Source organism: Eublepharis macularius, chromosome 3 (genome assembly GCF_028583425.1).
Source record: "Eublepharis macularius isolate TG4126 chromosome 3, MPM_Emac_v1.0, whole genome shotgun sequence".
Taxonomy (NCBI): Eukaryota; Metazoa; Chordata; class Lepidosauria; order Squamata; family Eublepharidae; genus Eublepharis; species Eublepharis macularius.
In genome coordinates, this window is record NC_072792.1 from 177,951,718 (window position 1) to 177,975,651 (window position 23,934).

Here is a 23,934-nt window from a genome sequence, read left to right on the forward strand (position 1 = left end):
TCGGGACATTAGAGGGTCATTCATAACTCAGACAGCGAATTAACTGTGATTTATGTGTCCAAAGTCATCTTCCAAGTTACCAACTGTCCCACCAACTCCCTATAGTACAGGGGCAAGGAGGGAGAAATTGCAGGTCAGCGGGCAAAGCGCATAAAGTGACAATTCATACTATATTTTTTCTGCATCCTGCAGAGGTAGTGCAACCTGCGTCCATTTACAAGAGACATCGACAGACCATATGCTACCAATGTAGCACCAGTGGTACCCGTGACGTTTGCCCACACACGCAGCTGCCAGTTTAGATCACTGATCTATCCCGTTTAGTATTATCTGCACCAACAGGAGGCATCTTTCTGGAGCTACTGGCAGAGAAGGAAGGGCCTTTCCCCACCTCCGCTGCCTGGAGATGCCAGAGACTGAACTTGGACCTTCTGCCACTGAGCCATGGCCCCTCCCTGATTTACCAGAAAGGGACAATCATCCCCCCTCCCCGCCCCAAGAGCTTACAATCCAAATTTAGGCTGGGAAGGAGCTAGGGGCAGAGTCTTTCAGGAAACCTTGGGTGGCAAGGTGGCAGGTGACTTTCAGAACTAGGGAAACGAGGACGCACAGAGGAGGGGAAGCAAACCCATAGAGAGCTTTGAGGGTGAGAACAAGGTTGCGCCTGCAGTGGAAGGAGACAGGAAGCCACTGTAGGGGTTTCATGGCCGTTTCCACACGGCTTACCTTGTTCTGGAAAACAGCAAAATCTCGCATGAAATTGTGTGAAAAGATACTGTTATCGTGCGAGAAGACGTGATAACAGCGTCTTCTCGCAAGATTTCCGGAACAAGGTAAGCCACATGGAAAGGGCCCATGAATGCATTCTGCTTTCAGAACCAGGGAAAAATCAGGGACTGTTCACAAGGACTTTCCGTGCCCTTTCTATCAGCTGGCTGTAGACCTCAAGTTACAGCCCCACTAGCAAGCTGCTAGGAAGATGCACCCTTCGCTTAGAAAACACGAGCAAAGCTTCTCTTAACAACCACCGCCCTTTCCTTAAAAGCACAGTTTCCCAAGGATAGCCTTTTTGATGTAAATTTCATAGTTTGGAGGTCAGTATTTGGGCCCACAATTTACTCGCTCGCATGGACTCAGTTTCATTCTGTGGCATCTCTAGTTAGAATGGTTAGTAGGGGCTAAGACAGCCCTCTTCCTAAACCACTGGAGATCTGTGGCCAACCACAGCCATTGATCCCAGGCTCAGTGGATCTGAATAAGAGTATGACTGTGTCTAGGCTAAATCTCAAAAGAGAAACCTGATACCTTCCAGCTCATGATGGAATGACAAATTCACTCCAGTTGGAAAGCTGCCTCCATCCTTCCGGCTTCTTTTGTGCTTAACTTCCATGGATTGAAGACTGAAAGAGATATACCAAGCTGACTGGCTGGCCAGCTTCCCTCGGCTAGCAGCCATGGGGGGGGGGGGGTGTTGGTTGCTACTTTGGCACAAATGTTTTTTTTTAAACAATGCCGTTTCAAAGCAGTGTTCCCTTGGAGATGAATGCCATTCAGCGTGGTTTCTTTATTGGAGATCGGTGGCCTGCGTGCCACAGGAGGAATGGCAGCTGTAAAATGGGGTTTCAGAAAGATTGCGGCAAGGGAAGGTTTGTAACTTGTGCTCACGAATCCTGTAAACAGCGCCAGCATCGCTGCGGCTCTCTCCCATGGCCGCTTTATGAGCCTCATGCAGTAAAACATAAGGCCAGCAGCATTGCCCATGTTGCAGGTGCTAAATTGCCTTCCCATAAAATAAAAAGAGACACAGTGACCAATGGTACAAGTTTTTTTTAAAGTGTGCAACTGAAAGTTTCTTGTAAGGCCCAGTTTGCAAAAAAAATGGCTCCTCGTGGTTCCAATTCCTTGGTGCAGCTTGGCACTTTCCTCCCGAGAAAGGTGTTTTCTACTGATGCGACAAACTTTAAAAAGAAATGGGCTTTTCTGTTGCTGCCCCCCTTACCTGCGGAATGCCCTCTCCTTAGGAATAGAAAGTGATTATCCATGTGAAATTTCTGGACTGGTTTGAAGAGCCGCTTTATTCGTTCGTTCGTTCATTTGTTCGTTCGTTTGTTTGTTTGCCTTTTAGTCCGGCCACCCCACAAGCGGGCTCTGAGCCGATTACAAGTGTATAAAATTTAAAACATGATAGCATAAGAGTAAATTCACAATAGATCATTAAAACGGCAGCGCATAAATAATGTAACAACCCTCCAACGTTGACACAGCCCCTGGGGCAGGATGACCAGTTGTTAGGGAGGGCCTTACACCAACAGGGCAATCCTAAACCAAATTCCCTTTAAGTCAACAAGCTGCGAAGAATGTAACTCTGTTTAGGCTGGCAAAAGCGGCTTCTCGGTTAAATATGGTAATTGTTTTCCAGTTGCCGTTATTATGTTATTTTGTTTTTAAATTGTGTTGCGAACTGCCTCAGAACCCAGTTACAGCTAAAAGGCAGTCAATAAATTTACTAAATAAAGGAGAAACAAGTCTCCTTGCCCTGGAGGAGAATGCTATTAAACCTACTACAGTAGCATGCAAAAATCACAGGTTTTCTGATCTTGGTGAATAGTGCGGGCAGTCTCTTTGCCATGGAATGATGCTGAGGGGGTATGAGCGGTTGGGTGGGGGGTTGGATTCTGGGAAAGAAAACACGATTGCACATGTGCTGAGGGATTTGTGTAAATGACTGCAAAGAACAGAGAGCTGTGTCCTGAGAAATTAAGTTTTGAGGGGGAAGCAATGGTGGGGGAACCGTGGACGTGGAAGACTGCCGTACCCCAGATAATACCTGCACCAGCAAGTCGAACGGCAGCCAAGAAATGGCTTTCTCGGTGATGGACAGGAGCGTCCGTGGTGGCTCGCTGACAAGTAATCTCCATTATGAAATGTATCAGTGTCAGGCTTGTTAAATCTTTATTTATTATTGCCTTGTATGGCACGGTTGTTACTGTCAAGTTTTCAGCCTGCTAATAATGCTGGGGACTCCGCCGCTAACCCTGTCTCTCCTCCTTTTCTCGTCTCCCTTCTGCTTTCCTGCTCTTCTGTCAGAAATAAAGATTTCAGACATAGGTAAGCCAAGCAGGGAAGAATTGTCACTTTCTCTCCCTGCTCATTTCTTTCTTTCTTACCCTTTTTTGTTCGTTTGTTAATGTCCAGCTATTTGCAAGTGATTAACAGGTGAAGGTGTTCTTGTTAAGGGCTGGCCCTCAGGGCGGGGAAGTTGCGTCTATATTTTTCAAGCAAGTAAGAGACCCAAGCACGTAATGTTGGCCGTTTCCACACGGCTTACCTTATTCTGCAAAATAGTGAAATCTCACGCGAAATCTCGCGAGAAGACGCTGTTATCACGCGAGCTTTCGCTATTTTGCAGAATAAGGTAAGCCGTATGGAAATGGCCGTTGAAGAAAAATCACATTTCCCTGGAACGTAACATGCGAGTGCGTTGCTAGGAAAAACCATGATTATTTGCCCAGTTCTCATGTCCGTTTCTGTTTGGGGTCCCGTGAGGAAGTCTGCATTTACTTTTGCACTGGTGTTTAAAATATATATTACAGATATGGGGCTGGACTGAGAAGGAGTGGCTTGCCACTGAACCCTGGCTGGGGTTATGCAGATAGGAGCAGACTTGACTCTCAGTGGTTGAGTTTAGGCGCCATCTGTTCTGAGTGTATCCCATTGGCTCTCTCCCATATACACAAGTGGCTGCCATGATGGTCGCAGTTTTAATAATAATAACAACTGCAACATTTGATTTATATACCGCCCTTCAGGACAACTTAACGCCCACTCAGAGCGGTTTACAAAGTGTGCTATTGTTATCCTCATGACAATCATCCTGTGAGGTAGGTGGGGCTGAGAGAGCTCTGAGAGAGCTGTGACTGACCCGAGGTCACCCAGCTGGCTTCAAGCGGAGGAGTGGGGAATCAAATCCAGCTCTCCAGATCAGAGTCCTGCCGCTCTTAACCACGACACCAAACTGGCAGTATTTAGGGTGGCTTAGAGCAATTACTGGCACCAAAGGCCAAGGTTGTCACTTCTTTACCATCAACAGCTGGCAAATAAGTGTGTTTTTTTGATATCTGCACAGCCGTAACCCTACCACCCCCCCACCCCCTGCAAGCCTTGTGCATGAGTAAATGGCCATTTTGTTTAAACGCCAGCCCAATTTAAGGCCCAAGCCTAGACATGATGTAAGAAATTTGTGATCAGGATCTGTTCCCGCTTTTTGGGTTTTTTAAAGCAAATTAGCAGCAGCTTTGAAGAGTGGGGAGTGGTTGTTTGGAGGAGGAGTGAGAGCCAGTTTGGTGTAGTGGTTAAGAGCGGCAGGACTCTAATCTGGAGAGCCAGGTTTGATTCCCCACTCCTCCGCTTGAAGCCAGCTGGGTGACCTTGGGTCAGTCACTTAAGAGCGGCAGGACCCTAATCTGAAGAGCCAGGTTTTATTCCCCACTCCTCCGCTTGAAGCCAGCTGGGTGACCTTGGGTCAGTCACAGCTCTCTCAGAGCTCTCTCAGCCCCACCCACCTCACAGGGAGATTGTCGTGAGGATAATAATAACACACTTTGTAAAGCACTCTGAGTGGGCATTAAGTTTTCCTGAAGGGACGTATATAAACTGAATGTTATTATTATTATTATCATTATTATAATAATCCAGGCCTCTCCTTCTTTGACGATTTAAATTGCCTCCCTTGAAGTTCCAATTAACCTCAACCCCTATACAGCCCACCTGATGTCTTTTTTTTTTTTTAAGTGAAAGGTCCTCAGCGCAGATTTTTTTTTGCATCATGCCAAATTTGGTCCCTGGGTCTCCAGATTCTTCTGTGTTCTCAGCTGAGCATCTTGTTCTCAAGACAGCAGGCTGGGAGCGAGGAGTGTGTTTTGCCACGCAGACTAATCCCAATGATCAGGCACTGCCAAGCAGCAAAGACTTCCCTGAAGTCCTTTTCAGCATGACATTACCTACAATAACATATATTTACACAATAGGCTCGTTTGCTTTTTGATTCTGTATATAATATTAAAGCGTGGAATAGCTCTTGTTTCTTACCATTTGAACACCTTCTTTAAAATTATTCCTGCTGCATAAAACCGTGGCCAAATTAACCAGACCCTTGATTAAGAATTGGGGATATTGCCAAATTAGGGAGGCCATGTTCCCGCTTTGGCGAGCAGCCTCCAACCGCTGACTCAATCAAGCAGCCTATGAAGTAATGGCAGGGGGGAAATGGAAGGGCTGAAATGGCATCCCATGAAGCCACCATGACACTTCCAGCTCCGTAACCAGAAGTGATATTACCACATCATGGGACGCACTAGGATTCAACCAAAACTCTATAGTAAAAACCATAGAGTTTGGGGTGAGTCCTAGAGCGCCACACAATGCAGTGCCATCACTTCCAGTTATACAATCAGAAGTGATGTCACAAGAGTGAGTCTCTGTCTCCCCCCCAGCCTGGCAAACGTGCCAAATAACATTACATGTGGGAAGTAGATCTGACCCGAAAGCTGGGGTCCTCCCTGTTCTGATATAAATATGAAAATGTTTCTCGGAAGCCAACAGAGTTCTCGGAAATCCGTAATCATGCCCACCCACAAGAAGTGGATAGAGGTATCAGGTTGCCCCTTCACACTTGTGTAAATTGTCTCGGGGGCCTTATTCAATTTGAAGATTATCCCTGCCAAAAGTGCTTTGAATGTCCTGAGGCAAACAAGGTGCGAGGGAATGTCAGCGTTCGGTTATGAATCTCTCGCCTGCCCACTTCTGGTGATTATGAGCGGCTCAACAGTTGACTGACATTCAGCCTAGCTGTGTTGACGATACCGGCGCACGCCGGGGCCTGATCAGAATGGATGGCGGCGGATTCCCACAGGGCACCTCCGCCACCAGGGTAGATACCACTTGCTCAAGTTGAGTGACATGCAGGTAAATGAAATAATACCCTGCCAGTTGGCTGTCATGGGGAAGGAATACAGATGGAACCCAAACTGCCAGGCGGAGTTGTTGAAGGTCAGAGTATTTTATTTAGCAAGAATCAGTGTCATCTTGTGCAGATGGAATCTGCTCAGGCTTTAATAGGGTAAATCGCAGGGGATATTCAGGGATAAATCAGAACGGCCGCTTTCTCCCCTCCCCTCTCCCTTCTGCCGGCAGCCCCTCAAAATAAAGCAGCAGCAGCGCTCAGTTAAGCTGGATGAAAGCCGCAATGTACAGGTTGAGGCGTTTGTAAGAAATTGGAAAATAGGTGTTATTTAAAAGAGAGGCAATAGAGAAATGCGAGGATCTGTGAAACTAATTTCTGGCAAATATACCTAAGCTGCTATTTGACATCTGAGGGAACAGTGGGAGGCTGATTAGATCAGGGATTCCCAAAACGGTGAAAGCCTCTGGGTTGGATGCTCCCATCTCTCCCAGGTGGGAATCTCCATAAACATCACCCACCCACCCCAGTCCAGCAAAGGAGCAAGTAAGAATCAAAGCAGATCTGCCAGGAGAGGGTTGATTTGCACAAATGATTTGTGCCTCCCTTTGGTGTTTTTTCAGGGGAGGGTCAAAAAGGGGTGCGAATTCTGTTTGGCATTTGAGAGTGTTGGCAGAATCTTTTCTTCCCCCATCCGTTGAGGTCGACGAATAAGTTCCTTTGCCCTCAGTGCTGCCACCATGCAGCCAAATCCGATTGGCTGTGATGCTATGACATCATTTGGTTCATGACATGAGCTGGGTGCAAACTGCCTTCCCGTGATCCCCTCTCTCTTGTTTTTTTTCCCCCCCAGCCACAGCCCTGCTCACAAGTATTACCTAACCACAGACCCCATTACCGGATCCATCTACCTCTCTGACACCAACAGCCGCCGAGTCTTCAAAATCAAATCAACCACTGTAGTAAAGGACGTTGTGAAGAACTCGGAGGTGGTGGCTGGCACTGGGGACCAGTGCCTGCCCTTTGATGACACCCGTTGCGGAGACGGTGGGAAAGCGACCGAGGCCACACTCACAAATCCCAGGGGTAAGGCAGACAACCTTCTTCGAGAGAATTAGGAGGCTTGGAAAGAGGCATGCTGTGTGGACAAGCGGACTGGTCCATGGGCTTTGGGTGCCCTGGTCCCCCGCCAGCCAGCTCACCACCCCCTAAACACATACAGTGCTGCCCTGGGTGCATTCTGATACTCAAAACAAAGAGGTACCTCCACGTAAACTAATAAATCAGAAAGCAGACTAACCACAAGTGGACGGTAAGAAAATCAGAGTACCCAAAGGACAAATTTCAATGCTCTGATGTTATATAATGAACGTCACTTCGTATGAACGTATAGCTACAAGTAAAGAAACAGTAATATACATAAATCAATAGCAGGCAAGCCACTCCTTAAAGTCTTATAAGTCCAACAGGTGTGGTTCTCCACTTATGTAAATACAGTGAGTGGGAGCCGAAAAGTCCATGAAGGCAAACTTGTAAGTCCCACAGTAGATATTGTGCATTCTGGGGTGCTACTGGTCCAGGCATGCTCTGAACTTTGTGAAGGAAGGAGAGAGCCGATTCTGGTAGCAGCAGCTCAGAGGCATGCTCTTATGCCTTAAAAAATCCCTTTTTAGAGCTTGGAAGAGTAAGAATTTCCAGCCTTCAAAGGAGAATACAACCTTGAGTTTTCTTTAGTGTTCCTAGTTCCGGCCTCGTTTCCTTTGAGGGCATCTAAATCTCTTGCATATAGGATGGTTCTTCCTCCCTGGGGCCTGGATACTCATCTCCACTCAGTCGAAGTGGGGGGATGGGGACATGGGTATCATTTCCCTTGAGAACTCGACACTCTAGGATTCCACCAAAACTCTATGATAACATCCCTTGCCTCCAGTATGCTGACGTCACTTCCGGATTTGTGCCAGAAGTGACATTGCCGTGACATCTGTTTTGCATGTCCCCACCCCCTACCACCTCTGACAGTTGCCAGTGCTCTGCTGGCAACCCTAGCTGCGTCTCTGCATTGAGTGAGTAAGTGATGCAAGCCGTTTGAAAGGAGGTGAAGCCGGAGCCAGAAAGCGCGCAGCATCCCTTTAAGGGGTAGGGAGGTACTCCGGCCTTGCAAGTGGCTTTAATTATTTGATGGATTCATTTTGTGTGGCACGCTGGGAGTGGGCCCCAGCATAGAGCTTGGGATTTCCTACAATAGTAAGTTTATCCACACCTGTCAAGCTCCTCCTGCTTCTCCAAAATAATATTAATTGATTGACAGAGGAGGGGAAATTCGCAGCTCAAGGGGCGGCGGGGCCACCCCGTTCAATGAGGAGTTGCTTTAGGCTGATCCTGCACTGGGCAGGGGGTTGGACTAGATGGTCTGTATGGCCCCTTCCAACTCTTATGATTCTATGAGTCGTGGCTCCGTGGTAGTGGCGCACATGCCCTGTATACCAAAGATGCCACCTGTCCGTTTGCAGTTCAAGGATCTGTGATCGCAAGTCTTTGGGAAAGACCTTTCTTCACTCGAGTTCCATTCAGGCTGCGCTAAGAGAAATGAACCCAAAGTTCAGCTTGGCATAAAGGCATCTTCCTGTTTTCATACGAAGTGCTCACTTGCAAGCCTTACCCAAATGTTTGCAATCGACCAGCCCGTGTCTCATTGCCGTCCATGTATACTCCATGCCAACGGGGCGGGGGGCGAGGGGGAGCCGCTCTTTATAGCTGTTTTAGATTTGCTTAATAACCTTGGCAGATTTATGTTCTAAAATCTCATTTTCGCTGTATCTGTGGCTTGGATTCAAACTGAAACTTGGCCAGGAGGAATCGTATCGTTTTCATTCGATGGAAGAGATAAAGCGTGACAGATAGTTGGATGGGAGGGACAAGGGAGTTCGTATGTGTATATGTGGGAGGGAGCAAGAAAGAAGGAAAGGAAGTTTTTGTAAATTCTGGCATTGGCTTGCAGGCTAAGGAAATCGGTTAACCAGAAATGTGTGCACGCCTGATGCATTGCCTTGCTTATTAGCTGCATGCATAAGACACTATCAATAAGGCTTTGGTTTGCAGTTATTGTAAAAACCTTGCCGTCCTCACAGAGACCTCCTGGCATTTACAGAGCCTGGATCTGTAAATGCCTCTGTGCATTTGGGGTAGAAATGGATTGCACATGGCATGCTCTCCCCCACCCCCCTCTTGTAAATGAGCATCTCTCACACCCTGTCACCCATCAACAATATCTCCTTAGTGCAGCCCAGCTTTCAGCAGGGACCTTTTTGCAGAGGCCCCGAACTCTCTGTGTTGCGCTGACCATTGAGTCGGAGGCACCAATACTGTTTGTTTAACATCGTTTACAGCAGGCAGAAATTGTTCCCCATATTTAACCAAACACAAAAGATTGCTGATGTCTGCCTGTCAGGTGAATCTAAATTATACCCTGGCAGAATGCAGGTTAAAGGAAGTCCAGAATGCCTCTATCCTGCTGTACATCAGAAGGGAAAGGCCTTCCTTTGTTTCGTATCAAAGTATTTAGAAACTTCTTACCTGAGTTTTCTTCCTACTTTGCAAAAGGGCTGTTTCACAAGTTCTGTATTGATCGGTTTCCATCTCCAGGCAGTGCATACATTTAAAATATTCTGCAACCCTTCTTTTTAAAAAAAGAGAACTGATTAAAATCAGTTTTTTTTAAAAAAAAGTGGCAACAATAAAAGAATGTGCATTAAAAGCAGTAAAAATAAAAGTTTTCAAAAAATACCATACCAAACTGCACTGTAAAAATCATACACCACACAGCAAACCTGGGCTTGCCTCTGTTGCACCCTCAATGGGGAGCAAACCAATATTCCTCCCTCTCCTTCTCTCCCCCTCTCACAGTCTTCTCAATACACACTAGGTGCCATCCTGTCAACTCGTGCAGTCGCCATTTTGTGTGATTTTGGCAACCCGCATATTTTCAGGCTTTTTTATGCTCAGTCGGAAACCCAGATTTTTGATGTGCCAAATTGGGATGCACTAAAGCTTGAAAATGCACCCACTACCCCATTCACACAAAATAGTGACCACATTTGTCTGGAGGGTACAGGTAATACACTCACCTGTCATGCAGGGTTGGAGTGCCAAAATCATATTAACAACTGAACAAGGCTATATCTGTAAATAGAAAAATAGTAAAGAGTCCAGTAGCACCTTTAAGTCTAACCAACTTTATTGTAGCATAAGCTTTTGAGAACCACAGCTCTCTTCATCAGATGCATCGTCAGCTTTCAAGAACCACAGCTCTCTTCGTCAGATGCATTGTCAGCTTTTGAGAATCACAGTTCTCTTCGTCAGATGCATCATCAGCTTTCAAGAACCACAGCTCTCTTCGTCAGATGCATTGTCAGCTTTCAAGAACCACAGCTCTCTTCGTCAGATGCGTTGTCAGCTTTCAAGAACCACAGCTCTCTTCGTCAGATGCGTTGTCATCTTTTGAGAATCACAGTTCTCTTTGTCAGATGCATCATCAGCTTTCAAGAACCACAGCTCTTTTCGTCACTAAGAGAGCTGTGGTTCTTGAAAGCTGACGATGCATCTGATGAAGATAGCTGTGGTTCTCGAAAGCTTATGCTACAATAAAGTTGGTTAGTCTTGAAGGTGCTACTGGACTCTTTGCTATTTTGCTGCTGCAGACTAACACGGTTAACTCCTAAATCTGTAAGTAGAAAGGGTCCGATCTGTGTAACCATTACTCTGTCCCGGTTTTGGAGAACATCAGTTTCATCAATACGCACATTGAGCTTTAAACACATGGGCCTTCATTTTTATTTTTTAAAGATGATATCCAAATATATAGCTTTTAAAAGAAATCTTAATCAAATATGGCCTTGAAGGTACAGATGTCAGGAGTACGAGGGATGTGGAATGACACAGTCCCAATTCCACCTTTTTGTGCGGGCTCTTCAGTTGTGTCTATGGGCCTCATAGAAATAGAAAATAGAGTCATAAAAAGAAGACCCCTGCTGGATACTTCTAAGTCCTCTAAATGTCCTCTAATGTCCTCTAAATGCAACAATTGTACAGCAAAGAGGAACCTCAGATAACCAGCCTGCCTGGCTCCATGTGGACAGCTGTCAATTCAAGTTTTGTTATCATGATCCAGGACCAGAATTTAAGTCAACATATACAGAAATAGATAACAAATACATTGATGACATATCTAAAGAGCATCCTCATTTCACACAGCAACCAGTCATTGCTTTGGATGGCCAACAAACAGGGTATAGCACTAGGTTTTAGAGGTTTGCTGGGTCTGAATATATGGAGAGGTTCCCTTTACTTCTGTAGCTAGTTGCCATTGATGATGGACCTCTCCTTGAATCTGTCTGCCCCCCTTTTACAGCCATTTATGCTCATGGCCAGCTAGTGGACCTAGCAAACCGCTTTACGGTAACTGCAAGCCAAGATTCTGCATGTACAAGAGAAATCTACGCAGGCCGCCCACACAAAAAGTTTCTGTAGCCATATGTCAACGCAGACTGTGTCTCGTACCTCTGCTTCCAGCTTATTTCACCTCAAGCACTGCAAAACACCAAAGATGCTAATGAATTTCCACATCCCCAGTAAATTAAAGAGCTATCACTTTCCAATTATCATCTGTTCATACTGTTCTTCTCCAACGAGCAATCAGAAGGGAAGAAAAATTAGATCTCCGACTTGTCGCTGCTGACACCGAAGCGTTCGCTCACCAGTGGATGGTCGTCTTCACTAAAAAAGAAAAACTAGACAGAAGAACCATAAAGTCTCACAATTGAAGAAGATTGCAATGAGCGAGCCGGGGAGGGGAGAAGAAAAGGGTAACAAACACACACAAAACGGTGCATCGCGAGTATCTCTTTGGGGAAGAGAGATTATTTCCCATGAGCGTTCATTACCGAATGCATATGTAAATCATTTCTTCGTCACACATTCATCAGCTATTAGAGAATGAAACAAAGGACAACGGGAAAGGTGAGGTCTTGCAATTCAGCTGACTCTGGTGGGATCAGGTAGTCTTCTTTTCCACGAGTCGTTACAGAAAGGTAGGGATTCAAAACTATCCCTTACATGAGAAACATTGATGCTTTCACCGGCTTTGCCCTGGCCGTTTTCACACTACTAACCTGCTTCCGTAACGCTGCGAAACGTTGCGCAAAAAACGTGGATGATAGCGTCTTCTCGCAGGAGTTTTGCGCGATGTCGCGCAAAACTCTCGTGAGTAGACGCTATCTTCCGGGTTTTTTTCCCGACGTTTCGCAATGTTACGGAAGCAGGTTAGTAGTGTGAAAACGGCCCCTTTTTAGCTTTCTTCTGACTCTTCCTGCTCCTGTCACCTATTGAGAACTTACTGCATGAATGTGTGTATGTAAAATAAACAGGCATGCAAAAGCATGTTTGTTTGTTTTTAACAAAGCTGAGACATTGAGACAGACTCGTTCTTCCTTTGTGGGTTACCCATGCCATGTCTGTTCCCTCTTCGCAGGCATCACTGTGGACAAATTTGGGCTCATTTATTTTGTGGATGGCACCATGATCCGCCGCATTGACCAGAATGGGATTATCTCGACTGTGCTCGGTTCCAATGACCTCACTTCTGCCAGGCCTTTGAGCTGTGACTCGGTCATGGATATCTCGCAGGTACTCAGACTTCTGTTGTTGTTTTCATCGTTTTATTTTCTTTCCCTGCTTTAGACTTCGATTCTTCTTATGGAGCTGCCTCCCTTCCATCTCTGTTGAGTTGTTTGATCTTCTCCTCTTCCAGATCCTTTCTCTCACAAGCTCTCCTGTGATTCAGCTTTCTATCGTTAAGTCTTGCCTGTCAGAAGTTGAAGTGTTTGTTTGCGTTCTGTGGTATCACTGCCATTCAATGCCCATTTCTTTCATAAAGCTCTTCCTGGATTATTTATTTATTTGTCTGTTTGCTTGGAAAATTTATATGTTATCCCCCCCTCCCCAGAGATCTGCTCAGGGTGTACTGCAAGTAAAATAATAAAACCAAAGCATTAAAATGCTGTTAAAAACAAAACATAGACATGCATAGAATCATAAGGTTGGAAGGGACCTCTAGGGTCATCTAGTCCAACCCCCTGCACAATGCAGGAAATCCACAACTACCTACCCCCCCCCCCACACACACACCTCGTGACTCCTGCTCCATGCCCAGAAGATGGCAAAACACCATCAAGATCCCTAGCCAAACTGGCCTGGGGAAAATTGCTACCTGATCCCATGGTGGCGAGCGACCTTAGCCAGGGCATGTAGGAAGCGGTCACGAGAACTAAGCATTGATGTAACCCTCCCTGCCCTCCCTCTCATGATCTGCCCAGGTTCACAGAATCAACATTGCTGTCAGATAGCCATCTAGCCTCTGCTTAGAAACCTCCAAAGAAGGAGAGCCCGTCACCTCCCAAGGAAGCCTGTTCATTAAAAGGAAGCCACAGCCGTGTGAGCCAAATTTGGATTGGGAAAACAGTGATTAGGGAAAGGAGGTTTAAGCCTTCCTTCCAATGCCATTTTTCTGACCTGAAATAGCTCCCAAGAAGCCAATTTTTGCCCTGTTAGGGAAAACTTAATGGCAGTTCCCTGGAGCCATTTTAGGGCTGGAAAATATTGTAGGAGGGAGGGGGAGGCTTAAGCCCCTGCACGCTGTGATCTTGATCCAAACTGGGTCCATGGGCACCTGGGAATTAAGTTCCAGGCACAGAATTCCCAGACTGACGTCTGTCCACCCAGCACTTCAGCTGTCAACCCATAGCCCCTCTCCTGACTCCCAAACATGTATGACTTCTTTTCTTCAGCTGAAATTGACATTTCACCTCCGAAAGCTGCTTTGCCAGAATTCCGTCACTGAGTATTCTCCCTCAGATTTTTGAATGTCTGTGAATTCCGTGACGTCACTGCAGCTCTGCCATTGGCTTGCAATCAACAGCCAGTGTTAAGCTGAATATAGCCTCGGACAGTGATACGCAGTGGCTCAGAATTCACATGTGGTTCTTGGACATGCCACCTGTGGCACGTCCAAGGTTAATATGAGATTAATATGAGGTTCATACAATCAGTATCAAGTAAGTACATTTCAATACAATACCATAAGGTAAACAGATACAAGTTTAAAGACATAGCATTAGCAAGGATCCAAAACACAGTAGAGATACTGAAGCAAAACATGATCAATTCTAGGACTAACATTAGACAGCACGGAGCGATGGTTGTACATAGGAGTACATATTTAAAGCTGCAGATAGTATAGGAGGCAAAAATGGTGATGAAGTCTATGATCCCCAACTCGTTAGTGAAGCACCTGAGACCCCCTCCCTACAATGCAGCCCTCCCATTTGAGTAAAAAGCCTTTTTGAAAAGTTCGGTTTTGCATTGTTTGTGGAAAGCCAGGAGAGTGGGAGCTCTTCTGACTTCCTCAGACTTCCACAGGATAGGGGCCACCACAGAGAAAGCCCGTGCACGGGCTGCTGCTGACTTCACCTGTGTGCAGCCTGGTACCTGCAGGAGACCCTGTTCAGATGAGCGAAGCAGCCATGGAGGGACATACGGAGCGAGGCGGTCCCGTAGGTATGCCGGACTAAAGCCGTGAGGAGCTTTGTATATAATAACTAATACTTTGAACTGAGCACGGTAAACGACGGGTAGCCAGTGGAGCGACTGTAGGATGGGAGTGATGTTCATGCTCCTGCTCACTCCTGATAACAATTGAGCTGCAGCATTTTGCACTAATTGGAGCCTCCTAGTTAACTTAGATGGGAGGCCAATGTATAGAGCATTACAATAGCATTGTTTCCAAATACGGCTCCTGAAACATGGGACAGGTAATTGAGCAAAACCTTTACCCAATGGAGTAAGTGGTTCCCATTTTTTAAAAAAGCCATTACCAGAAGAACAGATAAGCTGTCAGGCTTCCTAAGGTGTCCTCCTCATGTTAGGGTTGAAAGCAAATGTATCTCTTTTAGATTATGGTAAAACTACAAACGCGGAGCTGCGAGAGTGAGAACCACTGGCCTAGGATAATCAGAGTCCGCTTATAGCAAAAAGCAGCTCGATTTCGAAATGACTTCAGATTCGCTGTTATCTGTCAGATACATTTGCAAGTACGTGAGAGTTTTGGCTTCCTCCCCGCCCCCCCCTTCATTTGGTAGGGAAGGGAACAGATAAAATTGGACACAGTGTGTGGTTTCAGGGACTGATTCAGATTAATATCTCAGAAACATTCCGTTCTGCCGAAATTATCAACAGCAGGAAAAACGAAGGAACTTGAATTACATCAGATTGCAAACAGGTTGCAACGGCTGTCGTGCTGGGCTTTTTAAGTCCAGCTGCTAACGTTTTGGGTTTTTTAAAATCTATTTTGACACCTGCATTTCTTTGCATTGGATGCTGCACAGGGTTTAGTGTTCAGGGCACTGTCCGTCCAGACAATCAGTACTGGAGACATCACCTCTAACTGCCAGGGTTTTACACCCCAAATTGTTATTTGAATGGCTGCAGGGATGGAAACTTTGTTCTACAAAACCACAGCTCCCAGTTGGAAACCTAGAATGCTGCTAGTTACACACAATAGAAGCCCGTGGGGTTTTTCTTTTTGCAACCACCCATATAATTTCCGTGCTCCCACCTGGTACCCGTTCTTTTGCTTCCTCCCCCCCCCCCCCTAATTTGAAAAGATTGCTCCTGCTTCTATGCAGCAGCTACCCCACGGTCCGCCATTTACGAGCAGGATAAAAATTACAGAGCTAGAAAGGTCACCCGCCTAGTGGACCTGAGGTAAACACTGATTGTCAAAAGCCATCTTGGCACACCGTAGCTTCTGTCCGACAGGCAAGAACCTGATATAGACAGACTCGGGATTTTTTCCCCCTCTGTGATATTTTTTTAAAGACAAACTTTATAAAGTAGCCATCAAAGTTTGGTTTTTCTTATTTGTGTGCTGATCTTTCACAATGGATAACCCAGGGGCTTCCTTTTTCAGCCTCTCCTGGGAAAGCAGGGAGTAAGACCGTAAGAAAATCCTTCCCAGATCAAAGGGTGCCTTCCTTTGTTCCTGAATCTTGTTTCCAACAGTGGCCAGCCAAAGGCAGGGTGGATCTTAAGGCTATAGCCCTCACCCATACATTTGCTAATTCCGCACACGTTGGATAATGCACTTTCAATGCACTTTATCAATTGTTTGAGGTGGATTTTTTGTTCCGCACATGAAAATATCCGTTCCAAATGATCTATAAAGAGGATTGGAAGTGCATTATCCAAGGTGTGCAGAATCACTCTCTATCTCACAAGAAATAGCATTCTGGGGTACACTACCTCTGAACATGGAGGTTCCTTCATTTCACTCAGCAAGTTAACACTTGTATTGGCTGAAGAATCCCACGTCCTTATTAAGTTCTCAGGAAACGGTACCCAACTTCTAATTCAGCAAAGGGAAATGGCATGAAGCAGGAAAATGGCATCCAGCCAAGACAGGGAAGGGCATGGAGAGTTGTGAGTTGACAAGTTGCGGGGCAGTAGGTAGGTACAGTGCAAACACAAGCCCACATTCCCTCCCCTGTCTATGCTTCCATTTTACTTGGGGAGCCTGCTGTCCCCCACCCCCAGGCCTGCTCTTCAAACCAACTGAACGCATAGACCAAAACACACCCCGTAATCCTTTGCATGTGGAATTTTATGGTGTATTCTGGCCCTCAGTTGAGATTGGTATTGATTGATTAAACAAAGGCAAGGTTGACAGTTGTTCTGTTTTTTTCTGAGACTTTCTTGCTGTACATCCCTGAAAAGGATAACTAAGAGCAGAACCACAAGTGACAAAAGGCACAGATTGGACACTTGTCTGCTTCCCTCAAGTTTTGATGGGACATGTAGGCATCCTGGTCTCGCAGCTTCACTCTCTGACTGCTGTCCAATGGACTTTTCAACTGTCACTTGTCCAACATTCCGCCAAGCTGCCTACATTTCCCATCAAAACTTGAGGGAAGCAGACAAGTGTCCAATCTGTGCCTTTTGTCACTTGTGGTTCTGCGACAAAGACCAGAAGGACGCCCAGACAGATCTCTGTTCAATTTAATCTTTTTTAGAACAAACTTTGTTACGGGCATTTCAATAGAAAGATTTCTTCTAGGCTAGACAAGGGCTTCTCAGACCATCTGAAATGACAAATAAAAGGATCTTGGCACAGTTGTGTGGGTTTCATATCATTGAGCCTATATTAGATTGCCACGGCCCAAAGACCCCTGAATCTTTCAAGCCCATGTTGCATGAGAATATCTAATCTATTAGAAAGTGCTTTGGTGAGATATTTAAAATGGATCTTTTGGATTTAAGATGGATAGAATAAGGGTTGGTGGTGACTTGTATGCTTATCTGCTTCTGATCTTTTACATAAGGCATTGTCTTTTTTATGATCTTTGTATACTGATAATTTTAAGATTGATTAGATTTATTTAATTTTTTAAATAATTTTATTAAGGCAGAAAATAGCATTGGACTGTAGAAAAAATATCAAAAGCAGACTATATAACAGAAAGTAACATTAAACAATAAATACAATCGAAAACAAAATATGTAACAAACCATTAAAACTACGTAATAATATAACAAAAAGTAACATTAAAGAATAGACATAATTATTAAAACTACATAATATTTCTTCTCTCCATCCCCTCACTTATTTATACTCACTATTTTAGATTCAGCAAAAACTTATCTTTCAGCCACATAGTCAAAAAATCCAGAGGAGTTAGCCGTGTTAGTCTGTAGTAGCAAAATCAAAAAGAGTCCAGTAGCACCTTTAAGACTAACCAATTTTATTGTAGCATAAGCTTTCGAGAATCACAGTTCTCATGCATCTGATGAAGAGAACTGTGATTCTCGAAAGCTTATGCTACAATAAAATTGGTTAGTCTTAAAGTTGCTACTGGACTCTTTTTGATAGTCAAAAAAGACTTTCAGTTTTTCCTAAAATTCTGAAATTGGCTTATTATGCATATAAGAAGTTAATCTGGTAGGGAAACTCCTCAAATATATATTCAACTATATGCACATCCTGGAACTTGAAGATATCTGGAGATTATTGCACCCAAGGGAGAGAGACTACATATTTTTTGGACAAACATCAGATACACTCCAGAATAGATAAGTGTTGGGTATCTACAAACTTAATCACAAAAGTTGAGAAAGCAGAGATTTTTCTGTGCACTTTGGTTGATTGTAATCCAATAGAGCTAATCTGGCAGATTAGATTGATTTATAATAAACGTCTCTAAAGGCAACACTGAGCGATTATTGGCTGGGACATGTAGGTTTCACTTTGTACCTGGAACAGATAAACTTCTGATATCTCTTTAAGTAGAGAGCTGTAAAAAAAAAAGCTAAGAAAGAGAACAACCATTTTAATACCCCCCTATGGTTTAGAAGTTCAAGCATTGCTATGCAATATGCAGTATGAGTGTTTGTATGAGTGTCTCTACACGAGACATGTTACAAGAGGACGCTCAAGTGTAGGGAGATGCAGTGTTAGCTGGGAAGTGACAAAGCTGAAGGCGCTGTCAATTTCACCACTCTACAAGAGGGCAGTTTAAAAAGACAGAGCTGGAGGAGATGGCTCCTCAGAGGTTTTGTTAATTTCATCTTCGCCTTCCCAAAGGCTCTGTCAATTTCACCTCCCCTTCAGGGAGGCAAAGATGAAATTGACAGGCCTTCTGAGGAGCCATCTCCACCTGCTCTGTCTTTTAAAACTTCACTTCTCAGCTAACATTGCATCTCCCTACACCTGAGCATCCCCGTGGAAGATGTCTCGTGTACGGAGACTCGGTATGTCTGTCTTAAAAGTAATGCTCCCCCCGTAGGTGCGCTAACATGCTACAACACAGGTGCAAAGTCAGGCTGCATCTGTACGTCTTTGGATGTTGTGCTATCGTTGCACTATATCAGTCATTTGCAACTTGATTTCCCAGCGTGGACAAGACAACATCCATTGCAAACTGTTGCTGTTGCACAGCAATAGCACAACAATGTGTGGATTCAGCGAGCTAAGGACAGCACAAACATAACAGCTGCAGAAAGAATAAGAGGAAGAAAGGGATCTCTGTCCTATTATTCACACACACACACACAGCCCCTGCAGGCTTCAAATTCTGTCTTATTTTTTACACGCACAAACACACACACAGGCTTGCCCAGTTCCATCTCATCTTCGGATGAACTTTTAAGACATACATGATAATCTACAAAAGGTTTTTTTTTTAAAAAAATCCTAGCTCATCAGCGACAGTTTAAAATGTAAGGGACCCATTTCTGCTTTAGCAGCCTGCCAGAGACAGATGGTGCCGAGAGGTCTCTTTAAAGGAACTCCAGCGAGAAACCTCTCTTTTCATCATTTAAAGCAGCTCGGGAAGGTCTCTTCAGTCAGGCCCCCTCAGGCAGTGAGGGACCAGAAGCTATAAAATATTTAGCTGCCGTTGTTGACAAGAAATTGGTTTTAAGAGGTGGAAGGGAAAGAAAAATTCCCTTGTCGTTTTCCGAATAAACTTACATTCTCGATGCTAACTCGAGGCTGAAAGCGCAACTCTTGCTCTGAAGACTGTCAGGAAGGCAGAGACGAGCATGCATTATTGAAAGGGGGAAACCACAGGCTGTCATGTTTTACCACAGGAAGGGTTAAAGAGGGCCAGGAGCCAAAAAAAAAAAAGGCACATGGCTCAGCTTTGCCAAGTTCTGTGCAGGGGGGCGAAACCTCTTCGGGCTGTGCGGTGGGGGAGTGGCTCTCTTAAAGGAACATCTCTCTGTATAAAAATGAATATCTTCCACATTGGAAAAAAAAATGTCAGGAAGGCGCATGCTGATGTAGTCTTCTCCTGGACATGCTAGCTTTCCAAGTGCAGGGGTTTTACATCTCTTCAAAGGAGCCTTCAGTTATGGCACGTTCCCATCTACAGCCTAAAGCAATGTAGCTTGGACTGGTTTACCTCTTCAGTGAGGATAAGGCCTACCACAGAGCTTGGGGTGGATTGGTGCATCCACTTCTTCCCATTTTACTCCAGTGTCTCCGCAGGACTGTTTGCTGTAAGTCAGGCTGAGGTAGGATTTCCAGCCCCGCCCCACCCCCGGTGGGAGTAGGAGATCCTCACTCCCGGCCTCTGCAGGGTCCCTCTTCCCTCTTTTGGTAAGTTCTGAAAGCAACAGTTGCTGCTATCTACTGTAGCAGCCACTGGGCTTTTCCTGATAGGAGCTGCTCCCTGCCGCTTTGGCATTCCTCTCACTATGGTCTCTCCCATCCATGTTACTTAGATAATAAAATCAATGAGAAAAAAATTGCATACCCTCTGTATTCTGCAAGATGTTATTGTTGCAGAATGCTAACAGCATATAAAAAAGGGGTGGTAAATTCTATCAATAATTTCTTCTTCCTATATAATTAGGTCCGTCTGGAGTGGCCCACCGACCTAGCAGTCAACCCAATGGACAATTCCCTGTATGTCCTCGACAATAACGTTGTCCTGCAAATCTCAGAAAACCACCAAGTACGTATTGTGGCAGGAAGGCCGATGCACTGCCAGGTCCCAGGTATCGATCACTTCCTCCTGAGTAAGGTGGCTATTCATGCAACTTTGGAATCTGCAACAGCCCTGGCCGTCTCCCACAACGGTGTCCTGTACATTGCGGAGACCGACGAGAAGAAGATCAACCGTATCAGGCAGGTCACCACCAACGGGGAGATCTCACTGGTGGCCGGTGCTCCGAGTGGCTGCGATTGCAAGAACGATGCCAACTGTGATTGCTTCTCTGGGGATGACGGATATGCCAAGGATGCCAAACTGAATGCCCCTTCATCCCTTGCTGTGTGTGCCGATGGCGAATTGTACGTGGCTGATCTCGGGAACATCCGGATCCGCTTCATCCGGAAGAACAAGCCATTTCTCAACACGCAGAACTTATACGAGCTGTCCTCGCCCATCGATCAGGAGCTCTATTTGTTCGACACCAGCGGCAAGCACCTGTTCACTCAGAGTCTCACTACCGGAGATTACCTTTACAACTTTACCTACACAGGAGACGGGGACATAACCTTGATTATTGACAACAACGGGAACTTGGTCAACATCCGGAGAGATTCCACAGGGATGCCGCTCGGGCTGGTAGTACCAGATGGCCAAGTCTACTGGCTAACCATTGGCACCAACAGCGCCCTTAAGAGCGTAACAGCCCAGGGGCATGAAGTGACTATGATGACCTATCATGGCAACTCCGGTCTCCTGGCTACAAAGAGCAACGAAAACGGGTGGACCACATTTTACGAGTGAGTATCTGTAGGGACTCTGTTTTGGTCACCCTGGAACAGGGCCCTTTTCACACTACTTACCTGCTCCCGGAATGTTGTGAAATATCGTGCAAAAAACGCAGAAGATAGCGTCTTCTCGCGAGAGTTTTGCACGATGTCGCACAAAACTCTCGCGAGAAGATGCTATCTTCCGGGGGTTTTGCGCGATATTTCGCAGCATTCCAGGGGCAGGTAAGTAGTGTGAAAAGGGCCCAGATTTCACTGGGTGGAATTCACAACTTGCTAAAATCACACTCATGGTCTAAAGGAGGCCCTGCTGTGAATCTTCCAGACTGCTGCCAAGTGAGTTTGGGAAAGGAAAGGATAAGAGGATATTTATTTACATATTTATTTTATTCGATTTATATCCTGCCTTTCCCACAAACGGGCTCAAGGCGGCTTACAACATAAAATATACATTAAAACATCATAAAAATATAAAACTAATTTAACAAACCAGCCAGAGCTCACCGTTTGGAGTACAGAATGAACCCGAGTCTAACACTCAGGCAGCGTTCAGATCAGCAAGGGGTCAGATTGCGGAAATTTGTGTTTGGAACCCACAGTGCCTCATTTTCAAAGATCTCCTCCATCTCTGGTTCCTAAAACAGAGGATCCAGTCCAGTTCTTTCTTTCTTCCGTCTCTCTTGCACCGAAAGCACTAGTGCTAATCCTAAATCATAGAATCATAGGGCTGGAAGGGATCTCCAGGGTCATCTAGTCCAACCCCCTGCACAATGCAGGAAATTCACAACTACCCCCCCACACACACACACACAGTGACCCCTGCTCCAAACCCAGAAGATAGCAAAACACCATCCTTAGCCAAACTAGCCTGGGGGAAATTGCTTCCTGACCCCAAAGTGGCAATTGGCATTCCCCTGGGTATGTAAGAAGGGGCCACAAGAACTAAGCACTGACGTAACCCTTCCTGCCCTCCGTCTCATGATCTGCCCAGGTTCACAGAATCAGCATTGCTGTCAGATGGCCATCTAGCCTCTCTTTAAAAACCTCCAAAGAAGGAGAGCGCAGTATTGCAACAGTATTCTGTGTTGAGCCATTTTTCCAGCAAATTGTTTCACTGCCAAAGATCTGCTGAAAATAAAGAGCTTGTGAGAATGGAAGGATCAGCCCCTCTGAGTAGGTACTTCTGGAGTCCCCGCCTCCATTCCCAGGGAAAGATTCCTTTCCATGCCAGCAATGTGACAAATGACATCGTCGGATGTTCACAAGCAAACAATTAGGTCTCATAAGCCCCCGATATTGCTCTAATTCTGTGCAATGAACCTTGGCTGAATGCCTTTCTGTTCACGGGACGGATGGCTGTGGTTTCCTTTGTCAGGCTAATAATTGCCAGTGATTGCAAAGGCCGGGGCAGCCCAATCGGACGGGCGACGGCTCTGCCTTTAGCCGGTGATGAATTCATTGCCGCGCACCGGCTGCTCGGACTCTTCCCCCGCACTCGGCATTTGTCCTTAATTCTGGTGCAAGTCTGAGCATTAAGGGAACATGAGAATATTAGGATGTGATGGAGGCCAGCCTCCCTCTAAATCCTTCAGCGGTGAAAGTAGGGCCTAGCCGGCTTAGCTGAAATGAATTGAATTGGGGAGGATTTGCCTCCCTACAAATACCAGGACGCACCTGCAGCTGCAGGAGAGCCGTTCTCTTAGCCTACTTTCCCAAACTGAATTATGTAGCCGTTAAGTGCTTCCATGAAGGCTGGATGGAGAGATGAATAGAGATGGAACATTGACATCGCTCCACTTCTGCCTGATTTCAAACCTTTTTTTTTCTTAAAGGTGCACTCAACCAAAGCTGACGCCTGCTGTAGTTCTGTTCCACTGAACTGGTCTTATGAATGTGGTTTTTCTTTAGAATCCAGGGTTGACAGATTTACAGTGTTCTCCTTTTTAATAAATAGATGTTTATTTATTAACTTTATTTAAAGTCTGCGTTTCTCGCTGAGAAGCAAGGCGTCCTACAAAATTTAACAATGCAATAGGAAAAGTAGAAGACATAACTTGGCAGCAAGATTGGATTCACAAGCTAGAAAACGGGATAAAAACAGGATAAGGCATGACATAAGAAATACAAAACCCGGATTACAGAAATTAGAAAACAATGCAGTAAAAACCAGAAAGGCATACACAATAAACAGTGCCATAAACTATAGGCCTTGTCCCTTTGTAAAAGCGCCCCACGTAGACGTCCTGCGAAAGAGAGCTGTCAGGTGTGGCAGGGAGAGACGTGCTTAATTTCTATTCTAAAGGCTCCTCTCCAAGAATGAAGATGAGTGGATATTAGCCATTTCTCATGGATTTATATCCTATGACGTATCACACAAATCAGCTTTTTTGTTCGCGAGCAACAAAATGTGAAAAATCTATTTACTGGAGGCAGACTTGCAAGAATTACTAACAAAACCAGTGACGTGCGATTCAGAGATTTCCACCAAGATGGTTTTCTTTGATCAGTGTGATTGCAGGTTATCGGGCTTGCCAGGCTATCCAGATCGAGAGGAGCAGCTAGTTCCTGCCCAGGAATGACTGTTGAGGTCTCCAATATCTCTTCTGCTATTTCTTCCACCCCACTCCCCTTGCAAGAATAACAGTGC

At 45.4% G+C, this 23,934-nt stretch overlaps 1 protein-coding gene across 9 annotated transcripts in view; it reads left to right on the forward strand.

The window, feature by feature from the left end:
• TENM4 (teneurin transmembrane protein 4) overlaps positions 1 to 23,934 on the forward strand; it is a 472,503-nt gene that overhangs the window by 415,992 nt on the left and 32,577 nt on the right. For 4 of the 9 annotated variants that reach the window (XM_054974006.1, XM_054974004.1, XM_054974005.1 and 1 more), the window contains 4 exons: positions 3,088 to 3,108; positions 6,813 to 7,045; positions 12,486 to 12,640; positions 20,422 to 21,299. In XM_054974006.1, coding sequence (XP_054829981.1) covers positions 3,088 to 3,108; positions 6,813 to 7,045; positions 12,486 to 12,640; positions 20,422 to 21,299 — 1,287 coding nt within the window. Of the gene's footprint in view, positions 1 to 3,087; positions 3,109 to 3,279; positions 3,283 to 6,812; positions 7,046 to 12,485; positions 12,641 to 20,421; positions 21,300 to 23,934 lie in introns of all 9 variants that reach the window. The other 5 variants (XM_054974009.1, XM_054974012.1, XM_054974007.1 and 2 more) reach the window with 3 other exon arrangements.